Source organism: Pongo pygmaeus, chromosome 19 (genome assembly GCF_028885625.2).
Source record: "Pongo pygmaeus isolate AG05252 chromosome 19, NHGRI_mPonPyg2-v2.0_pri, whole genome shotgun sequence".
NCBI lineage: Eukaryota > Metazoa > Chordata > Mammalia > Primates > Hominidae > Pongo > Pongo pygmaeus.
In genome coordinates, this window is record NC_072392.2 from 100,853,736 (window position 1) to 100,874,441 (window position 20,706).

The following is a 20,706-nucleotide window of genomic DNA, read 5'->3' on the forward strand; positions in this document are numbered from 1 at the left end:
CACATTTTTATTTCTCAGCAAATAAATATATGAATTCTACGTATTTTTTTTATGTTTCATAGAATTCAATTCGCCACAATCTCTCTCTGAATCGTTATTTCATCAAAGTGCCGCGTTCCCAGGAAGAACCAGGCAAAGGCTCATTCTGGAGGATAGACCCAGCCTCTGAAAGCAAATTAATAGAACAGGCTTTTAGGAAACGACGGCCTAGGGGCGTGCCCTGCTTTAGAACCCCTCTGGGACCGCTCTCTTCTAGGTAAGGAAAAAGAACAAAAGGCCTCACTTCATGCTAACTTAACTTACCTTCAGTGTATTGGGAGAATTTCCTTTTGAAAATGAAGGAACTACCAAATGCATTATGATTAAATGTTGGGATGGGGATTTGAGCAAAAGTGTTGGGTGCTGCCCAGGTGTTTCTGGTTCTAGTGGTTGAAACATTTGAGACGATTTGCAAAGTTTAAACTGCACTCGATGCAGTGATTGTTGCTTCATGGGGCTCATTGCATGTTATTCATACCAGTGCCACGTCGACGTGTGTCCTTTCCTTTGGCACAGGAAAAGTTCTTAAAACTACTTTTTAGGCCGGGCGCGGTGGCTCACGCCTGTAATCCCAGCACTTTGGGAGGCTGAGGCGGGCGGATCACCTGAGGTCAGGAGGTCGAGATCGGCCTGGCCAATATGGTCAAACCCCGTCTCTACTAAAAATAAAAAAAAATTAGCCGGGCGCTGTGGCGCGCGCCTGTAATCCCAGCTACTCGGGAGCCTGAGGCAGGAGAATCGCTTGAACCCGGGAAGGCAGAGATTGCAGTGAGCCGAGATCACGCCACTTCATTCTAGCCTGGGCAAAACAGCGAAACTCCGTCTCAAAACAAAAACACACTACTTTTTAGCTGCTTAAGCTCGAGTTGACTTATACAGTGTTAATTTGCCTGAGTTTAAATACTTATTTTTAGCTTCACAAATACTGTTTTTAACCAAAAAAAAATGAGCGTAATGTAAGTCTTAAATGCCCACGGACTTGCCCGCTGCTGGCTCCTCCTGTCTGTGCACAGAAGCTGCTTAGAGAGGGCAGCCAGCTCTGCCCCGCAGCCATGCCGTGTATGTGGGCGAGGGGCCCGTGATCGCCCTGTCACACACAGGCTCAGCCTGTCTCCCCGAGTGTCCCGCTCAGTTCACAGGCGTACAGAGAAGTAGAACTTACACAACAGTACTTGGTTGTCAGGAGACAAATTACACCCCCTTTGCAAAGTGCACTTATTAAAACAGCAAGTGCTTTCTGAGTGCGTCACCTGTAAAAATGCAATGTCTTCTTCTCGGTGACACAGGAGTGCCCCAGCCTCTCCCAATCACGCTGGAGTGCTGTCTGCTCACTCTAGTGGCGCCCAGACCCCTGAGAGCCTGTCGAGGGAAGGTTCGCCGGCCCCCCTGGAGCCTGAGCCTGGCGCCGCACAGCCCAAACTCGCTGTCATCCAGGAAGCCCGGTTTGCCCAGAGCGCCCCAGGTGAGACAGCGGGAGAGGAAGCGAGGGCCAGACAGCGTGAGCCAGACGCGGACGCCTGGGCTCCACAGAGAAGAAATAGCCGGACTGGAGGCCTGCCTGTCCCTCTGTACCTTATACTAGTACCTGAGTGTGATTTTATAGGCCTTGGAAAACTAATAGCACTGGGAGTGTTTTTTAAAAATCAATGAACGTTCTTTAAACGACACTGTGAGTAGATGCCTGAAATAACTTAGAATTAACCTGTTTCTTAGTTTGTCATTCAAAAATCCATGAAACACCCCCCGCAAAAAAACAAACAAAAAAACACGAAGTAGACAAACTAGACACTGGAGGCAAAAACATGTCCTTTTTTTTTTTTTTGAGACAGAGTCTCACTTTGTCACCAGGCTGGAATGCAGTGGCGTGATCTTGGCTCGTTGCAACCTCTGCCTTCCAGGTTCAAAGAATTCTCCTGCCTCAGCTTCTCGAGTAGCTGGGACTACAGGCACACACCACCACGCTCAGCTAATTTTTGTATTTTTAGTAGAGACAGGGTTTCACCATGATGGCCAGGATGGTCTCGATCTCTTGACCTCGTGACCTCGTGATCCACCCGCCTTGGCCTCCCAAAGTGCTGGGATTACAGGCATGAGCCACCACGCCCAGCCTAACATGTCCATTTTAAGGAATAGGCAAAACAGTTTGCAGTTTACTTAGAAAGTCATAATGTGGAGTAAAAATGTGTGCCCTGGGGAATTAAACAAACATAGTGTGGAAATGTGTCCAAACTAAGTCTGTTACAGTTGACAGACAGTGAATTGGATCAATTAGGATTCCTGGCCCTCCTGGGCCAGAGAACAGCCCTCCCCTGCCCACTGGCGGTGGCCCCTGACAGCCATGTCTCCCTCTCTTTGCTCTAAGCCCCCAAACCATGGCAGAGGCCCCTGACAGCCATGTCTCTCCCTCTGCTCTAAGCCCCCAAACCACAAAGGGTGAGTGCCAGAGGCTCTATGACAGCCCCACTCTGTTTTTGAACTTTCTGCTTCCCTTCCACTCGTTATAGGAGGAAGATGTTGATCCTAGGTGAGTGTGGCCCTCGTCTTTCTGGCCTACAGGGGCAGTTTCTTCTTTTTTATTTTTTTTTTTGTTCGTTTGTCTTGAGACAAGGTCTTGCTCTGTCACTCATGCTGGAGTACAGTGACGTGTTCTTGGCTCAGTGCAGTCTCCACCTTCCAGGCTCAAGCAATCCTCCCTCCTCAGTCTCCCAAATAGCTGGGGCTGCAGGCGCACACTAACAGCCCAGTTAATACTTGTTGTAGAGGCAGGGTCTCCCTATGCCCAGGCTGATCTCAAACTCCTCCCACCTCAGCCTCCCAAAGTGCTGGGATTACAGGCGTGAGCCACTGTGCCCGGCCCAGTTTCCTCTTATATTGAGTATTGACATTTTCTTTTTTATAAAGAAAGAACTGTGGGAAGAGGGGTTACCAGATATCTAAATAGAGCCAAAATTGCATTTTTAGCAGTTAGAGATAGGAATTAAATACCCCTATTAAAATACTACACCTCCCTCATTATTAGTAACTTTACTATTGTGAGGTGAAATAGGGCCATATCCTGTATTTTAAATTAAAGTTTGTATGTTGCTTGTCAGTGCTGAGTGTGAGAACCTTTGTAGAAGTCAGGATCTGTGAGTGTCAGTCCTGCTGTGTCTTTCACCAGGGTCACCTCTGTCCAGCCAGCCAGTCTTAATCACCGTCCAGCGGCAGCTACCACAGGCCATCAAGCCTGTCACCTACACTGTGGCCACCCCAGTGACTGCCTCGACCGCCCAGCCACCTGTCGTGCAGACGGTTCACGTCGTCCACCAGATCCCAGCGGTGTCGGTCAGCAGTGTGGCCGGACTGGCCCCAGCGAACACGTGCACTGTCTCTGGACAAGCTGTGGTCACCCCGGCAGCCGTGCCGGCCCCCCCTAAGGCAGAGCTCCAGGAGAACGGAGAACACAGGGAGGTCAGAGGTAGGCGGGGGGAAAGGAGGAGAGGCTGCCCTATCAGCCTCACACTCTTGGAAGTCCGTAAGATTTGCTCATCCTTGGCCAGGTGCGGTGGCTCACACCTGTAATCCCAGCACTTTGGGGGGCTGCAACGGTGGGATCACCTGAGGTCAGGAGTTTGAGACCAGCCTGACCAACATGGAGAAACCTCGTCTCTACTAAAAATACAGAATCAGCTGGGCATGGTGGCGGGTGCCTGTAAATCCCAGCTACTCCGGAGGCTGAGGCAGGAGAATCACTTGAACCCAGAAGGTGGAGGTTGCAGTGAGCTGAGATTGCGCCATTGGACTCCAGCTTGGGTAACAAGAGCAAAACTCCGTCTCAAAAAAAAACAAAAAAAGATTTGCTCCTCTTTTTCTAATTTGCTGTTTGTTTTAGAGGCGTTTTCTAGCAGGTGTGATAGCCATCTGGTTATTATGTTTTAAACTGGCAAGATTTTTATTTGCTTTCCAGTAATACTAATGTCGTTTCTTTTCCTTTTAATTTCAGTGAAAGTAGAGCCTATTCCCGCCATTGGCCATGCCACGCTCGGCACTGCCAGCCGGATCATTCAGACGGCACAGACTACCCCGGTCCAGACGGTGACCATAGTACAACAGGCACCTCTAGGTCAACACCAGCTACCAATAAAAACTGTAACACAAAACGGCACTCACGTGGCATCAGTCCCCACCGCGGTCCACGGCCAGGTGAACAATGGTAAGTCGTGCGGGTCGGTGGCTCCCCGCGGGTGTGGGCACTGGGAGCAGAGACCCTTCTCACTCGGGGTTTGGTTCTGAGTGACGATTTTAACTTTCGTCTGAGGAAATGTTTGCATTTCGAAGCTGCAGGAAATCTAGTAATGCTGTAGGAATGGTCGTGTAGCGGCCGTCAGGGGATTCCCGTTGGAGACCTGCCTGAAAAGAGATGAGAGTTTCTAATACGTTGAGAGAGAAAAATACTCTCGCCTCCTGTAGATTGCCTGGGTGGGCCTGAAATGGCTGTAGGCCGAGCCCAGCGAGCTCCGCTGTGGAGCCGCCACCTGTCTTTTCACTTGGGTCGCGCGCCCTGTGGCGGTGCCGTGCGCTGAGGGTGGGAGAGGGGCTGCTTTTCTGTGCGCTTTGCTCTCGAAGTCCGTCGGAGGCCGTGCACAGAAAACCGCACGGATGTTCTGACATTGACAAGCGGAGACACCAGAACCTCCACGCCGACACCAGGTTATCTGCCTTCGCCCTGCCCTGGGGAGTGTGGAACGGGTGGGAGTCCCTGCCGGCTGCCGAGTCAACGCTGCTGTTGGGGCCTGGCTCAGGTGTGGGCTCCCGCTGCTCTGGGTTGGGTCCGTGCGGGCTGTTGGAGGCCGCGTGGCTGATCCTGGCGCTTGCAGGATCTCAAGCAGGCAGATCCGAAGCTACCAACTAAAACCGTCTCTGTGCCAACCACACGCTTTCTTTGAAAGAGGGTCCAGGTCAGAAGGCTTGATCACGACGCTTGAATCCTTACCGAACGCTACGAACAGAGACCTTGAAACCTGCAGGTACCTCCTACTCTGACTCAGCACCACCCTGCCTCTCCCCAAATTTATGGAAGAACAAGGTCTGGAACCTTTTCTAGGGAAGACTAACTACCTGAGGGTTTTTTGGTTTTTGAGTAATAGCAACATGTGCTGCCTGTAGATAGATCGCAGAGTTTGCAGTCATCAGTTACCTGTTTGAATGCCTTCGTCCCCAAGCCCTGTGTCTCCTCCTTCTCTTCTCTCTGGGTAACTGTGGCTCTGGATGCTCTAAGGTGATAAACCTGGTGGCACTGCAGGTAGCTGGGAGGAGATGGAAGCCGGGAGGGCCGGTGGTTGGAGGGCAGGCGGTTGGCTTTCTGGTCTTAGTCATTCCCCGTCTGAAGACAGGGTGGAGGCCTAGTGATTCCCAGACTCGATATGTGTCAGAATCACCTAGAAGGCTTGGCTGTTAGAGGCCAGAGTGCTGCGTTCCCCAGAGTTCCTGACTAGGCATGTCTGGTGTGGTGCCCAAGAATGCATTTCTGAAACATTCCAGATCTGCCAAGAGCCACCGGTGCAGGTCAGAGGCTTTCTGGATCCACCTCTCTTAGAAGCAGTTTGAAAAACCGTATCCCGGCCTGGTATAGTGGCTCACGCCTGTAATCCCAGCACTTTGGGAGGTCGAGGTAGGCGGATCACGAGGTCAGGAGTTCAAGACCAGCCTGGCCAACATGGTGAAACACCATCTCTACTAAAAAAAAAATACAAATTAGCCGGGTGTGGTGGCGGTTGCCTGTAGTTGTAGCTTCTCGGGAGGCTGAGGCAGGAGAATCGCTTGAACCCAAGGGTGGAGGTTCCGGTGAGACGAGATCACGCCACTGCCCTCCAGCCTGGCCGACCGTGCGAGACTCCGTCTCAACAAAAAAAGAAAAACTGTATCCTTTTTATGTATTTAAGTTATCTGGAATTTTTCGTTATAAATTTAAGCTAGTGTTTTAATTTTTCACTATTGAAAATATTGATGTTTTAAAATAAAGCTTTTACGGGATTATTTTCAGTGTACTGCTGGACTCCAAATACTGACATCATGAGATGTCCACTTGCCCACGTGTGGACACACAGGCAGGAGTGGCCCAGATCCTCCCTCGTCTTTCCATCTCACATTCCCCAACAGGTTTTGTATGAGTCACATACTTTAGGCTTAAATGTCATTTATTAGTCATATCTTTTCTCTGCAGCAATAAAATATAGATATAAATATTAAAGTTTAATTTGTCTATGAATAACAAAATTGATAAAACCCAAAAATATAACAAATTCTTATAAAACCAAAAATTAAAATATTACTGAAGATGCCTTTCTTAGTGTATTTAGCTTTAAAGGAAACCACCTGATTCGTTCTGTATTCACTGATGGTTGCACAGTCCTAGTGTCAGCACTGAGGACCTGCTTCCACTCAGGAAGGAGAGGACAGTGTCAGCACTGAGGACCTGCTTCCACTCAGGAAGGAGAGGACAGTGTCAGCACTGAGGACCTGCTTCCACTCAGGAAGGAGAGGACAGTGTCAGCACTGAGGGCCTGTTTCCACTCAGGAAGGAGAGGACAGTGTCAGCACTGAGGACCTGCTTCCACTCAGGAAGGAGAGGACAGTGTCAGCACTGAGGACCTGCTTCCACTCAGGAAGGAGAGGACAGTGTCAGCACTGAGGACCTGCTTCCACTCAGGAAGGAGAGGACAGTGTCAGCACTGAGGACCTGCTTCCACTCAGGAAGGAGAGGACAGTGTCAGCACTGAGGACCTGCTTCCACTCAGGAAGGAGAGGACAGTGTCAGCACTGAGGACCTGCTTCCACTCAGGAAGGGAGAGGACAGTGTCAGCACTGAGGACCTGCTTCCACTCAGGAAGGAGAGGACAGTGTCAGCACTGAGGACCTGCTTCCACTCAGGAAGGAGAGGACAGTGTCAGCACTGAGGGCCTGTTTCCACTCAGGAAGGAGAGGACAGTGTCAGCACTGAGGACCTGCTTCCACTCAGGAAGGAGAGGACAGCGTCAGCACTGAGGACCTGCTTCCACTCAGGAAGGAGAGGACAGCGTCAGCACTGAGGGCCTGTTTCCACTCAGGAAGGAGAGGACAGTGTCAGCACTGAGGGCCTGCTTCCACTCAGGAAGGAGAGGACAGTGTCAGCACTGAGGACCTGCTTCCACTCAGGAAGGAGAGGACAGTGTCAGCACTGAGGACCTGCTTCCACTCAGGAAGGAGAGGACAGTGTCAGCACTGAGGACCTGCTTCCACTCAGGAAGGAGAGGACAGTGTCAGCACTGAGGACCTGCTTCCACTCAGGAAGGAGAGGACAGTGTCAGCACTGAGGACCTGCTTCCACTCAGGAAGGAGAGGACAGTGTCAGCACTGAGGACCTGCTTCCACTCAGGAAGGGAGAGGACAGTGTCAGCACTGAGGACCTGCTTCCACTCAGGAAGGAGAGGACAGTGTCAGCACTGAGGACCTGCTTCCACTCAGGAAGGAGAGGACAGTGTCAGCACTGAGGACCTGCTTCCACTCAGGAAGGAGAGGACAGTGTCAGCACTGAGGACCTGCTTCCACTCAGGAAGGGAGAGGACAGTGTCAGCACTGAGGGCCTGTTTCCACTCAGGAAGGGAGAGGGCAGTGTCAGCGCTGAGGGCCTGTTTCCACTCAGGAAGGGAGAGGACAGTGTCAGCACTGAGGGCCTGTTTCCAGATGAACCTGAAAGTCTGTCGGTCATCTTGGCTGGGTGTGGTGGCTCACGCCTGTAATCCCAGCACTTTGGGAGGCTGAGGCAGGCGGATCACTTGAGATCAGGAGTTGGAGACCAGCCTGGCCAACATGGTGAAACTCTGTCTCTACTAAAACTACAAAGATTAGCCAGGTGTGGTGGCGCATTCCTGTAATCCCTGCTACTCTGGAAGCTGAGGCAGGAGAATCGCTTGAACCTGGGAGATGAAGGTTGCAGTGAGCCGAGGTCACACCACTGCACTCCAGCCTGGGCAACAGAGCGAGACTCCATCTCAAAAAAAAAAAAAAAAAAAAAAAAAGTCTTGTCAGCACCAGTATTTTCTATTATTGCTTTCATGCTCCATCCCATAGTTTTCATCCCCAAAGCCAGTGCCCAATTGAGCAGATGAGAGAGGCTGTTGAGAGAGAGGAGGTGGCAGATGGGCTTTAAGAAAGACTTCAGGACCAAGAGGAGATTCTGGAAATGATTTTCCTTAAAACAGTGTCGGCTACAGCCTGGATGCTGAACACCTAGGATGAGAACCACTGCACAGGTGCTCATAACTTTGGCCTCTTGCAGTCTTTTTTTTTTTTTTTTTTTAAGAGGTAGTGTCTCACCATGTTGCCCATGCTGGGCTCAAGCTCCGGGGCTCAAGCAGTCTGCCCACCTCAGCCTCCCAAAGCGCTGAGATTACAGGATGAGCCACTGCCTCTGGCCAGCACGTCTTTTCGTGTACTTTATAGTTATTTGTATATCTTGTTTGAAGAAAATTTTTTTAAGTCCTTTGCCCATCATTTAATTGGGTTGTCTTTTTGTTGTGAAATTTGTAGTTCTTTATTCATATGTAGAGATTTCAGGCCTTTTCAGACATGTAGGTGTACCTCAGAGACATTGCAGCGTTGGTTCCAGACCACTGCAAAAAAATGAATATTGCAGTAGAGCTGCCAGTCACATGAAATTTTTGGGTTCCTACTATATTAAGCAATTATGTTTATACTATATTGTAGTGTAGTATATTACCCCAAGGTAAATTTAGTATTTTTACTGAGGAATTATGTGGATGTGGCCGAGTTTTCTGGCCCAAGCATGGGGTTAGAATGTTGTGTGCAGGGAGGGACTGCACAGGCTGCCTGAGACTCCCCCAGGGGCACCAGAGGGCTCAGCACCACGGGCAGAGAGGCCGAGGCTGGGCTGCCTGCCCTAAGGGGGTTCCGTCCTCACCCTGGCCCGGTTCTGCCTCTGCCACCAGCTGCTATGGGACCCGGGGCTCAGGACTTGGCCTCTGCGTATGTCGTGAAGACAGTGCTGACAGATGGGAGGTGGGGCTGACAGGACGAGGGGTCAGGATGTTCCGGCTATGCACTGTAGCCCTGGCCTTGCAGGACAGCAGGTGACTTGGTGGGATGATAGGTGAGTTCCGTGGGCAGGCGCAGGGCATGAGCTGCCAGTGTCTTCCTGGAAGGTGACTCTGGGGTTGTCGCTCCAGCTGGAGTGTGCCCTCATTCCTGCTTCCATAGGGGTCTCCACGGAGGCCTCATTCAAACACAGGCGAGCCCATCCCTGGCCTGTCAGGTTCACCAGGGCGGCCCCTGGTCCCGTTGTCACCGTCGTCCACACCCTGCCCACCTGCCAGTGCTCTGGTGTCCCCTGCTCTGCTCCAGGGCCTCAAACCCCGTGCAGAGCTGGGGTGCATCATGCTGCCGCCCCATGGAGAAGGCCTGGAGAAGATGGAAGCCGGGAGGCTTCCTCTTACTAACAGGAAGGGAAGCCCCAGAAATGTGCCTGGCACCCAGAAACTGCTCCAAGCTTGTTCCAGAGTGTGGGGAGGGCTTGAGGCCTCCCCTTTTTGAGTACATGGAAAGGAAAGCCTGGCATTTTCTGGAAACGCTCCCAAGTCACCCTGGCAGGGAGATGTGGGAAGAGTCCAGGCACCCAAGCTCATGCATATTCACTTCCTCCCATCACATGTGCTGTGTACAAGCACCCTCAGCTCGCTTTGGGGGACCCCTGCCTCAGGGCTGCGGTGCCACTGTCCACACCACAGGCCCTTCTGCTTCTTGTTTCCAAGGCTCACCTCCTGTCTCTGGGCTGCAGGCGCTGTTTCTGGTTTACTGGCACAACTGTGGTTGTGTTTTTGTTAATGACTTCATCTTTGCTGCTGCTGTTTTGAGATATTGTCTTGCTCTGTCACCCAGGCTGGAGGGCAGTGCCGAGATCTCAACTCACTGCAGCCCCGACCTACTGGTCTCGAGCTATCCTCCTGCCTCAGCCTCCCAAGTAGCTGGGACTACAGGTGTGCAACACCACATCCAGCTAATTTTTTGTAGAGACGGGGGTCTCACTATGTTGCCCAGGCTGGTTTCAAACTCCTGGACTCCGGTGATCCTCTAGCCTTGGCCTCCCAAAGTGCTGGGATTACAGGCGCGAACCACCATGCCCGGCCAGTGTTGTCGTTTTGATTTGGGAGTTCAGGGCTGAACTGTGTTTGGCCAGGGCCTCGCCTGCTCAGTGTGGTCCTGGGCTGAGCTGTGTTTGTGTTTGGCCGGGGCCTCGCCTGCTCAGTGTGGCCTGGGCTGAGCTGCGGTTCTGGAGCATGTCTTGGCTCACACATTGACTCCTCCGGCCTCTCTACCGTCCTGGTCCTTCGTGGGGCTCACATGTGTGTCCTCTTGTTTTCTTTCTGTCACCTTCTTAAGGGTTCACAGATCACTGTCAGTGGAAGGTGTTGCCACAGCTCAAGCCTCACACAGTGGAGGAACCTCATGAGGCCCTTCACGGGGCCACTCCCTGTCTGGCCAGGCCTGCCTGACCAGCCCGGCTGCTGCTGCTTCACCCTGCGACGTTCTCCTCAGGCCTTGCCTTTCGCTTCTTTGGTTAACATTGTTCCCGCCTTGATCGTTTGCTCCCTCCTGCCTAACTCTGCTCTTCTTCGTTGTGTAGCAGTTACGTGGTCCTCAAATATCATTTGTTGACTCCAGTGTTCCCTGGGGCATCTCCTCAAGCTGGCCGGGGTTGTCTGCATCTCAGCGGTGGCCCCTGGTGTGAGGGCGCACACTTTGCAGTGAGAGTGAAATGCCCAGTTCGCGCTGGCAGAGGCAGACCCCGTGAAGGTCTCCCTGTGCCAGGCACAGGCTCTTATTCTGAAAGGGTATGCAGCAGTTTCTGGAAGGAAGGAATGAAGGAGGGAGGGAGGGAAAGAGGAAGGAAGGAAAGGAGAGCGATAGGCACAGAGGAAGGTAGATGAAGCCCCGCGCTCCCCAGAGCCCAGCCCTGGTCACCGCGTGCTGTGTGGGTGCCTGTGCCAGGATCAGCTGGCTGGACGGCTATGGCCCCACACCTGCAGGCCACGTACCTGGGAGAGTGTGGGCCTTCAGAGCCTTCTGGCTCCCGGCCCCACAGAGGAATTACGGTCCCGTGTCCCTCACAAGGACCCTTGCAGTGGGAGCAGTGCATCGGCACAGAGCAGGACACAGGGGAGCCGGGCTGAGGCTGCGGGTCCTTTGTGGCCGCCAGGTGCTCACACGTGCCTCGGTGGGGATCTGGCAGCCAGATTTGGGGTGAAGATTTGATGATGTGGGTATCCCTAGCTGGTCCCACAGTGACGATGGGTGTTGCGTTGTGAGCATGTAAAACAGCAGTGACGTCTGAGGGTCCCTGGACGTCTTTCACACCCAGTCTCAAAGCGGAGCCTTTCCAGGCAGAGCAGCAGCTGCCGCCACTGGATTGACAGCCCCAGAGCAGCGGGATCAGGCCATGAGGACGAGGAGGTGCGAGGCCTTGGGTCAGGGCCTGTGTTCTGCGGGAGCCACACCCATCATCACCGTGGCGGTGGCAGTGGAGCAGCTGCCCTCGTGTCTGAGCTGCTTCGGCGTCTCTGTCCACAGTATAGGGTCTTCTGATGCTTCCTGGAGGTCTTGGAGGGGCTTGCTACCTGTAGTGTCCACACAGCCCACAACTGAGGTGTTGTCAAGTGTTATGACATAGGCTGCCTGTGGGGTAAAAGTTGGCTGCTAAGAAATGCTCTAGACAGGCCGGGCACAGTGGCTCATGCCTATAATCCCAGGACTTTGGGAGGCCGAGGTGGGTCATGAGGTCAGGAGATCGAGACCATCCTGGCTAACATGGTGAAACCCCGTCTCACTAAAAATACAAAAAATTAGCTAGGCGTGGTGGCGGGCGCCTGTAGTCCCAGCTACTCAGGAGGCTGAGGCAGGAGAATGGTGTGAACCCGGGAGGCGGAGCTTGCAGTGAACTGAGATCTCGCCACTGCACTCCAGCCTGGGCGACAGAGTGAGGCTGTCTCAAAAAAAAAAAAAAAAAAGAAAAAAAAAATGCTCCGGACACTTCAGTTTGAAAATATTGGAATTTATGTGGGGAGGATTCGTGTGCATGGAAGGCCAAAAATGTGAATGCATCTCCGCAATCTTCTTTCCAAAAGCCACCCTCTGAATCAGTGAGGACCCTCAGGGTGGGGAACGTCCCCTTGTGAGCATCTGGAGATTGGAGTAGGCAGCAGCTGAGCCCGCTGGCTGCTTTGCCACAAATCCTGAACGTCTCTGTAGATAGACTTGCAGAGGAACTTAGTTCTTCCCCTAAAGGAATAGAAACAGTTGGGCACTGTGGCTCACGCCTGTAATCCCAGCACTTTGGGAGACCAGGGTGGGCGGATTGCTTGTGCCCAGGAGTTCAAGACCAGCCTGGGCAACATGGTGAATCTCTGTGTCTACAAAAAATCACAAAAAATCACAAAAGTGGCTGTGGTGGCGGCACCTGTAGTCCCAGCAGAACACAGAGCAAGCCTGTCTACGAGTTCAGCCGGTGAGGTGCAGGGGCTGGTGAAGACGGCTGCGCTTCTGCGTGTGCTCAGAGGCAGGGTCGCCTCCAGGCCCCATGCGCTAAGCCGTGACTCCCTGTGCCACGCCCGTGTCCACGCAGCTCACGTGGGCCCGAGGTGCTCATACATCACACTCCTTGTCCAGGATGGTCCTTCCTGGCACCATGTGGTCCTCAGCGCAAACCAGAGTTTGCAGTGCTCGCTGGATGGACCCTTCTGCGTTATTTAGCATTTTTAGATTAACAGAGCTCAGTGCCTTCCCAAGAGAGCACATGTGGGCCTCATTGGGAGCATCTGCCCAACTCGTGTGCGTGTTCCTTCTCTGCCCTGGAGCAGAGGGGTCGCCCTCTCTTGTGGCCCACCCCGGGGCTGCAGGGCTGATGGCTGCTCCCTCCCCAGCTCTGGCGCCTCCAGGGCTCTGCTGCCTTTAGCCTTCCTTGTGTGCTCTCCACCTCCCTCAGCGCCTCTGCTGAGACCTCTGTCTTCAGGGCCGGGCGTGTTAGCACAGCCCCTCTGCTGTTACAGGGGTCCATGTGGGGTCTCCACGTGGTGGGGATGCCTCGCGACAGAGGCTCTGTGAGGGCAGGGCTGGATGGATGAGAGTATTTAAGTGTCACCATTTCTTTTCTTTCTTTTTTTTTTTTTTTTTTTTGAGACAGAGTTTTGCTTTTGTTGCCCAGGCTGGAATGCAGTGGCATGACCTTGGCTCACCGCAACCTCTGCCTCCTGGGTTCAAGCAATTCTCCTGCCTCAGCCTCCTGAGTAACTAAGATTACAGGCGCCTGCCACCACACCTGGCTTAATTTTGTATTTTTAGTAGAGACAGGGTTGCACCACGTTGGCCAGGCTGGTCTCAAACTCCTGACCTCAGGTGATCTGCCCACCTCGGCCTCCCAAAGTGCTGGGATGACAGGTGTGAGCCACCGTGCCCGGCCTCCCAGTTTCTTTTCACTCCAGGCTTCTCACTGCTGTTCTCTAATTGACACAGAATAATTGTGCATGTGTGTGGGGCGCACAGTGATGTGGGAAGCACGTGGCTTGTGATGGGCACATCCGTCGTCTCATTCACCATTTCTAAGTGTGGGACCTTCTGGCTGTTTGAAACCGTATCATTGACTGTCATCATCTTGCAGTGCTGCAGAACACTGAACTTGTTCCTCCTGTCTAGTTGTCGTTTCTAGTTTTATGTCTTTTTAAAAATTATTTATTTTTTATAGAGACGGGGTCTTGCTATGTTGTCCAGGCTGGTCTCAGCCTCCTGGCCTCAAGGGACCCACCTGCCTCAGCCTCCCTTGGGATTGCAGGCGTGGGCCACTGTGCCTGGCCTACACCACTTGTATTCTCTGGGTCATCTGGTCAACTTGAGTCCTGGTGAGGGTGAGGCTCTTCTGTTGGGTGACTCAGCCATGTTGTGCTGCCGTAACAGAACACCCAAGATGGAGTACTTTATCATGAACAGAAACGGATTGGCTTGCAGTTCCGGAGGCTGGCAAGGGCCTTCTTCCCGTGTGCTCATGTGGTGATGGGGCGAAGGCATATTCACCCTTTTATAATGAACTCACTCCTGGAATCATGAACCTGTCCCTTGGTGACAGCATTAAGCTATTAGTGAGGGCAAAGCCTTCATGGTCAGGTCACCTTCTGAAGATGCCACCTCTTCATTAGGCTGCGTGGCAAGTGAGTTTCAGCATTTCAAGAGACCAGTGTCCACACCGCAGCAGCGACCTCGTCTCCTTCAGGGTATGGTGCTTGTCAGACATTGGCTGTGACTCGCGTCTGGGTGCCTCTCTCTGTGGGGGCCACCCTGCCGTCAGGTGCCAGGAAACCGACATCAGGGAACGTGGGGGTCTCCCTGAGAGGGTGCCGACCTAACACAGCTCCTCCGGGTCACGTGGGTGGGCTCAGCGGCCTCCTGTGCCTCCCCTAGGCCTGGAGTCTCCCCTGCCCTCTCGTTGGGCTCCAAGCCTCTTCCTCAGCCCAGCTTCCTGCTTTGTGGCAGCTGTGCTTTCTGGAAGCTGAGCAGCTTTTTTTTTTTTTTTTTTTGAGACGGAGTTTCTTTGTCACCCACGATCTCAGTTCACTGCAACCTCCGCCTCCCGGGTTCAAGTGATTCTCCTGCCTCAGCCTCCCGAGTAGTTGGGACTGTAGGCCCCCACCACCTCGCCCGGCTAATGTTTTTGTATTTTTAGTAGAGATGGTGTTTCACCATGCTGGCCAGTTCGAGGCTGGTCTTGAACTCGTAACCTGAGGTGATCCTCCCGCCTCAGCCTTCCAAAGTGCTGGGATTACAGGCGTGAGCCACCGCACCTGGCCTCTTGTTCATGTTTTATGTGTAAATTCATCCTCTGCTATTTCTGTTGCTCAGAGGTGGAAAGGAGAAGGGAACATGATGAAGTCACACATCCACACTGTTGACAGGAGTTTGGCTTCCAGGGAACACACCTCTGTGGCCTCAGGGCCGTGTCCTGAATTCCAAAACGGGGCTCTCACGGCCGACCCGATGTCACTGGGTCCCTGTTTGCTGCTTGAGTCTCTTCGGAGCCCAGTGTTGGCTCCCACTCTTCGTGGCTGCCCCAGCTATCTGGCCATGAGGAGTTGACCACGCATCTGGCCGAACTCACATCTGCTCCCCTGGGGAAGAGCTGGGGGCGGAGGTCGGTCCCTGACCAGCCAGCGTCCCTGAGGGGACTGCGAGTAGGAGGCGGGTATTGCCCACGCCAGGGCCTGTGGTCTGAGAGGGCCCTTGACGGACAGGTGAGCAAGTCCCCCTCCCACATCTCTAGGCACCAGGGCGGAGCGTACCATGTGTGCTGTGTTTGTGGTTGGGTTCAGGTACTGTCCTGTAGGCGTGTCTGCTCTGAGCCTCCTGGGACAGCCTGAAGGGGTTGCTGCACAGCTGGGTTGGGGCCTCCCTGGGGGTGTGTGCCTGCTCCCACCCTGGGGTGCTCTGAGTTGGTCTGAGGTTAGAGAAGTGCAGTGGCTGGTGTGTGCGCAGCCTAGGGGCCTAGGGCCTGCTTCTCAGAGCATCACGGGGCCCACCAAGAAGTGCCCCCTGGGGAGGTAACGGCGTCTTCCAGAAATGCCGCCGCCCACGAAGAGGACTGGCCTGTGCCAGAAGCTGGAGATGGTGGGGTTCGATTGGCACCTGGGGGGTGAGGGTGCCCCAGAGAAACAGAGCCAAGGCGGCAGCCTGGAGAGATTCTGTGGAATCTGCCCACTCTGTTGTGAGGCCTGCCAAGCTCAGCATCTGCAGGGTGGACCGAGCCCCAGGGAAAGAGTCAGTGCTGGATTCTCAAGAGTCCAGAGGCCATCCAGGGCAGAGTGCTCCCCTCAGAGGACCTCAGTCTTTTCTTAGTCCTTCACCTGATTGGATGAGGCCCACCCACTCATGGCGATCAACTGATTTACTCAGAGCTGACTGATTTAAATGTTAATCTCATCTAAAGAAGTAACTATACAGAAACATCCAGAGTAATGGTTGACCAAAATCTGGGCACTGTGGCTCAGCCAGGCTGGCACATAACATTACCCATCGCATGTTAGTTGGAAGCTTGGCCTTTGGAATTAACTCAGCCTGGTCACCCATTAGCAGCCAGCAGTCTCTGTTCTGCCCACACACCTCTGTGGACTGACCCAGGACACAGGTGAGCAGCATCCATGGGAAACTGCGGTGCTTCTCTCCTATGGGACAGGTGGAGCCCTGCTCCCTTCTGTGTGGAAATGGTCCAGGAGCATCTTGTGTGGGTGGGGGGGCGAGGGCAGGGCCTCCGCATGAGGGAGAGCAGCGAGCGGCAGCCAATCCTTCGAGGAGCCAGCAGGGCCATCTCCTGTCTGCCTCAACCATTACTGGACTCAGCCTTTCTCCCCCAGCAGTGACATCAAAATAGCCTATTTATAGGACATAACAAAGATGATGCCAGCTGTTAATAAAAATGTCTGCTAATCAGCCCAGGCTCCTGTGCCCTTGGCCACTGTGGGCCAGTCCCTGGGGTCTTGTGGGAGCCTCCGCGGGCCCGGGAGTGGCAGGACCCTTAGAGGGCGAGGGTTCATGTGAGAGCGTGGGGTTCTGACTCCCTCGTGTCATTTCAGCTGCGGCGAGTCCTTTGCACATGTTGGCAACACACGCATCCGCATCGGCCTCCCTGCCCACAAAGCGCCACAATGGTGACCAGCCGGAGCAGCCGGAGCTGAAGCGGATCAAGACAGAAGACGGCGAGAGCATTGTCATTGCCCTGAGTGTGGACACGCCACCGGCAGCCGTAAGGGAAAAGGGTGTCCAGAACTAGCGACTGGGAGAGCTTTTCTTTAACAATATCAACTGTGGTGCCAAAAGGAGACGTGGCCTCCCGCCAGCACTCGGGGGTGCAGGGCCCTGTGGTTGGACTTCACCTCTCAGCACTGAAAACAGAAAACCCAGGTGGCCTTAACACTCCTTAGTTTAAAGACAGAAGTCACACTTGAACAAAACCCACACACAACAAAACCTGATTTGGGAGACAGTGTCTCCACTGAGCACCTGCTGGGCTGAGCTTTTACCTACACGTGAAACTGTCCTCCCGCGAGGACCAGGCATCGCTGTGTGAGGACGGCACAGCCAGCGCCTGCCGTGAGTGGGTCTCCCAGGACTAGGCCTCAGGACGCGGGGGGAGCCGTCCCCGCCGCCCTCACAGGACCCACCAGGCAGCGGAGACGTGGAATTAGAGTATTTTGAGGTGTCCTTTCTTTACAAAATAATGGGGTCTTGGGCATTTCACATCACTCCATTTCTACTCAGACTTTCGGAATCACACAGGCCCTTTCCGTGGATTTCATCTGGGGAAAAGAAACAACGTAGTTTTGTTTTTGTTTTCAGCCTATGGAATGATTTCGTCTGTCTTGTTAAAGTTCAGATGAAGCTACTCTGGCATCTGCACATTTCCGTGTTACAGCAGCTGCCTGATGAATTTTATCCACCTCCATTTCAGCGTGTGGCTCGCGTGGACAGGTGGACGGACACTGTGGCCGCATGGAACCTTGAGAACCCAGGGAGGAGCCGGTGCCAGGAAGGAACTGCCGGGACTCACCGAGCTGCACTTAACTGTTCTCTTTCTGGCTATTTTTTGTTGTTTCTTTGTGTTGACTTTGTCCCTGGCAAAATTTTCCACTCTGAGTAAAACAAGTCTCCTAAGTATTGTGTATGTTTAAAAACAACAGAACCATTTCTACTTCATTTGGAAAAAAAGATTCAGTCTTTTATCACAGGCCCTTTTGAAACTCAGATCCCAGGTCTCTCCGTGGTATGTTTGTATTTGGGGTGTCCCTCCGGCTCTGGGCGGCCTCTGACCCGCTGTCTACTCCCCGCCTTCGGTGGGCGGCCGCCGTGGTGGAGTGGGGTCCGAGCCACGTCCTGCAGGGGACGTCTGGGCAGTTCCTGTTTTGTGGTAGGAAATGTCCCTGACCTTTCAGAACCGAACCCAATCCTGAGGCTGACTCCTCTACGGAAAATGAGGACAGGACGGGGGTGAGGGAATGAGAGTGGGAGGTCCCCGCACCTCCTCGCCCGGCTCCTCAGGAAGAAAACCGCTCGCCCTTCCCGAGTGTGCCAGCCGAGGGCCACGGGCAGTGCACGTGGAGAGGGCATCAGCCTGATGCTGAGCTTTTTAATGTCAACATCATAACATTATTTATTTAAATGTAGTTATTTTGGTATTTAATTTTTTTTTAGAGAGGAAAAAACCTGTATTTTCCTGGTGGGATGAAATGGCTCAGAATGGTATATTTAGGCAATTTTAAAACATTTAATATTTACGTAAAGACCAAATATGATGAATCTGTTCCGTGAATTGTGTCGGCCCTCAGCATGGGGCTGGGGCGGCGTCACTGCGGTGGCGCACGCTGGAAGGTATGAAATCACTGCACACTAGCTGGATTATAACAGCCATTTAAGAAATAAAAGCGAAACCATCATGTGACTGACCGTGTGTGTGGCCGCAGGAAATCGCAGCGTGTGGCTGGATCAGAGCCCCTCGGTGCAGCTGTCTGCATCTTCCAAGCACTTTACAGATACCTTGGAATGTATATTTTTGTCTTCTTACTCAGAAGGTTTGCAGTTTGTAAAATAATCAGGATTCTGCTGTGTCCTGTGTGTGGGGTCAGCTCCCTCCACAGAGGGCTCCAGCTCTGTTGGTCACAGCTGATGGGGTTCTCTGATAGGAGACGAGCTCTCGAGCTCTGAGTGAAGGAACAGCGAGGTCACCGGTGGGGAGCTTGGCTTGGACACCAAGCACATGCATCGTCTGTCCCCTTGGAGACGTTTTTATGCAGCTGTGTATGTTACTATCCAGAAGGAGTCGGGGTAGACCTTCCCGTGTAAGCTCAGTCCATAAACTGGTTACTTCTGATCCTGGAACGTGGGCTTTACATGATACGTCTGGATCTGTTTCTGTTGGGATCACAGGTAAGGAAAATGCCCATTCAAATGGTAAAGAAGGGAGGAGGGTTTTTTGTTTTGTTTTTTGTTTTTGCTGTAGGCACCATTCTGCATCTTGAACCCAGGCTGAAGTGTGCCTCTCACGGATGGAAGGTGCACACGCTCCTGTCTCCTCACTCTGCCACGTTTACTTGGCTTCTTCATTGGTACCTAGGAATTTAAGAATATTGAAGCGAGAGCAGTAACAAACCATAGATGAGCAGACCCCCACACCCCGGGTTTTCTTGCCAGTCTTTCAGGCACTGTTTCTGAATTTTGAACTTACTTAGCTCTGAATCCCCAAGAACTTGAGCACAGCAAGGGTTGCTGAGCTGCTATCGCCGCAGCCCTGGCCCCTGGTGCTGGAGCTGCAGCACCTTTGGGAGAGGTCCTGCGTCATCCTCAGCTGCGTCGCTGTGAACTCCCGCTCTCCACTGTGTTCCTCAGTGTCTGATTTTCAGGAAGTCTCTGCTGTGACCTTTGCCCAGCTTCTGAGCTCCTCAGGGACTAGAAACAATTTCAGTAGCTTTGCCCAGAACCAAACAAGAAAACAAAAGGGAACTCCCGTATGACCCACGTCACGTGGTGCACTCGGAGTGTGTGCGGCATGATCCTCAGTTGCTCCTCCTCTCACTTTAGTAGAGTACGCGGTAGACAGCTGATTCCTTCAGCCGTCTGCCCACTTCCGTCATTGTCCTCCGCTAGAATAACAAGTAGTCGGTAGTCATGGCCAGAAGGGGGGTGGGGGCAGTGTGAGGACTTGGGGTTTCTGTGCTGTGTGACACAAGGAGATAAGTGACAATCTTGAAGTCCTAACTTCCACTATTCTAGAAAGTATAGTGGTGATTTGTGTGCAAAGATTTGAAATTTTAAAAAAGTACCAAGTTCCTGAAATTCAATAAAATATTTTTATTAATTTTAATGGAATGCAGAGTATCATTTTCATGGTGATAGACTTTTTAACTTCATGCTCTCTTCTGAGCACACCGGAGGCCTAGCGCATTGGCAAGAACTTACCAGGGAGCTGCACTGAGGACCAGCACTGTAGGCCCTACCAGCGGGACAGCGGGTTGAGCGTGCAGGCAGAAAAGGTGCCGTGTCACAGGCAGTGGTGACAGGGTCTTGATTTATCTATGATGTCGGAGTTTTAAAGTTACTTGGAGATTGTGGCTGCCACTGTTTCTTCTGCGGAATTCCTCTCCAACCTGAGGATGAAGATCACTGCAAAGCACCTTGAGGTACATTTTCTCAGGAAATGAAAAAGCAGCTCTTGGCCGGCGGTGCTCACGCCTGTAATCCCAGCACTTTGGGAGGCCAAGACGGGCAGATCATGAGGTTGGGAGATCGAGACCATCCTGGCTAACACGGTGAAAACCCATCTCTACTAAAAATACAAAAAAAATTAGCCGGGTGTGGTGGCGGCGCCTGTGGTCCCAGCTACTCGGGAGGCTGAGGCAGGAGAATGGCGTGAACCTGGGAGGTGGAGCTTGTAGTGAGCCGAGATTGCGCCACTGCACTCCAGCCTGGGCGACAGAGCGAGACTACATCTCAGAAAAAAAGAAAAAGCAGCTCTTCTGAAGAGGTGCTTGGGTATTTAAGTTCCCACACAGAAACACTGATCTTTAAGCCCCTGAAAACCTGGTGTGGATTGCTAATGTCTGGAATCGT

The 20,706-nt window shown here is 52.8% G+C and overlaps 1 protein-coding gene across 2 annotated transcripts in view; it reads left to right on the forward strand.

Moving 5' to 3' along the window:
- The window catches only part of FOXK2 (forkhead box K2), an 80,920-nt gene extending 60,960 nt beyond the window's left edge, over positions 1-19,960 (forward strand). The window contains exons 5-9 of one of the 2 annotated variants that reach the window (XR_008495223.2): positions 63-256; positions 1,326-1,501; positions 3,200-3,496; positions 4,022-5,045; positions 6,062-16,673. Coding sequence is in view for 1 of the 2 variants with exons in the window: in XM_054459888.2 (XP_054315863.2) it covers positions 63-256; positions 1,326-1,501; positions 3,200-3,496; positions 4,022-4,231; positions 16,680-16,876 (1,074 nt within the window). In the remaining variant the exon portion in view is untranslated. The other variant, XM_054459888.2, reaches the window with a different exon arrangement.
- Positions 19,961-20,706: the final 746 nt, after the last annotated feature.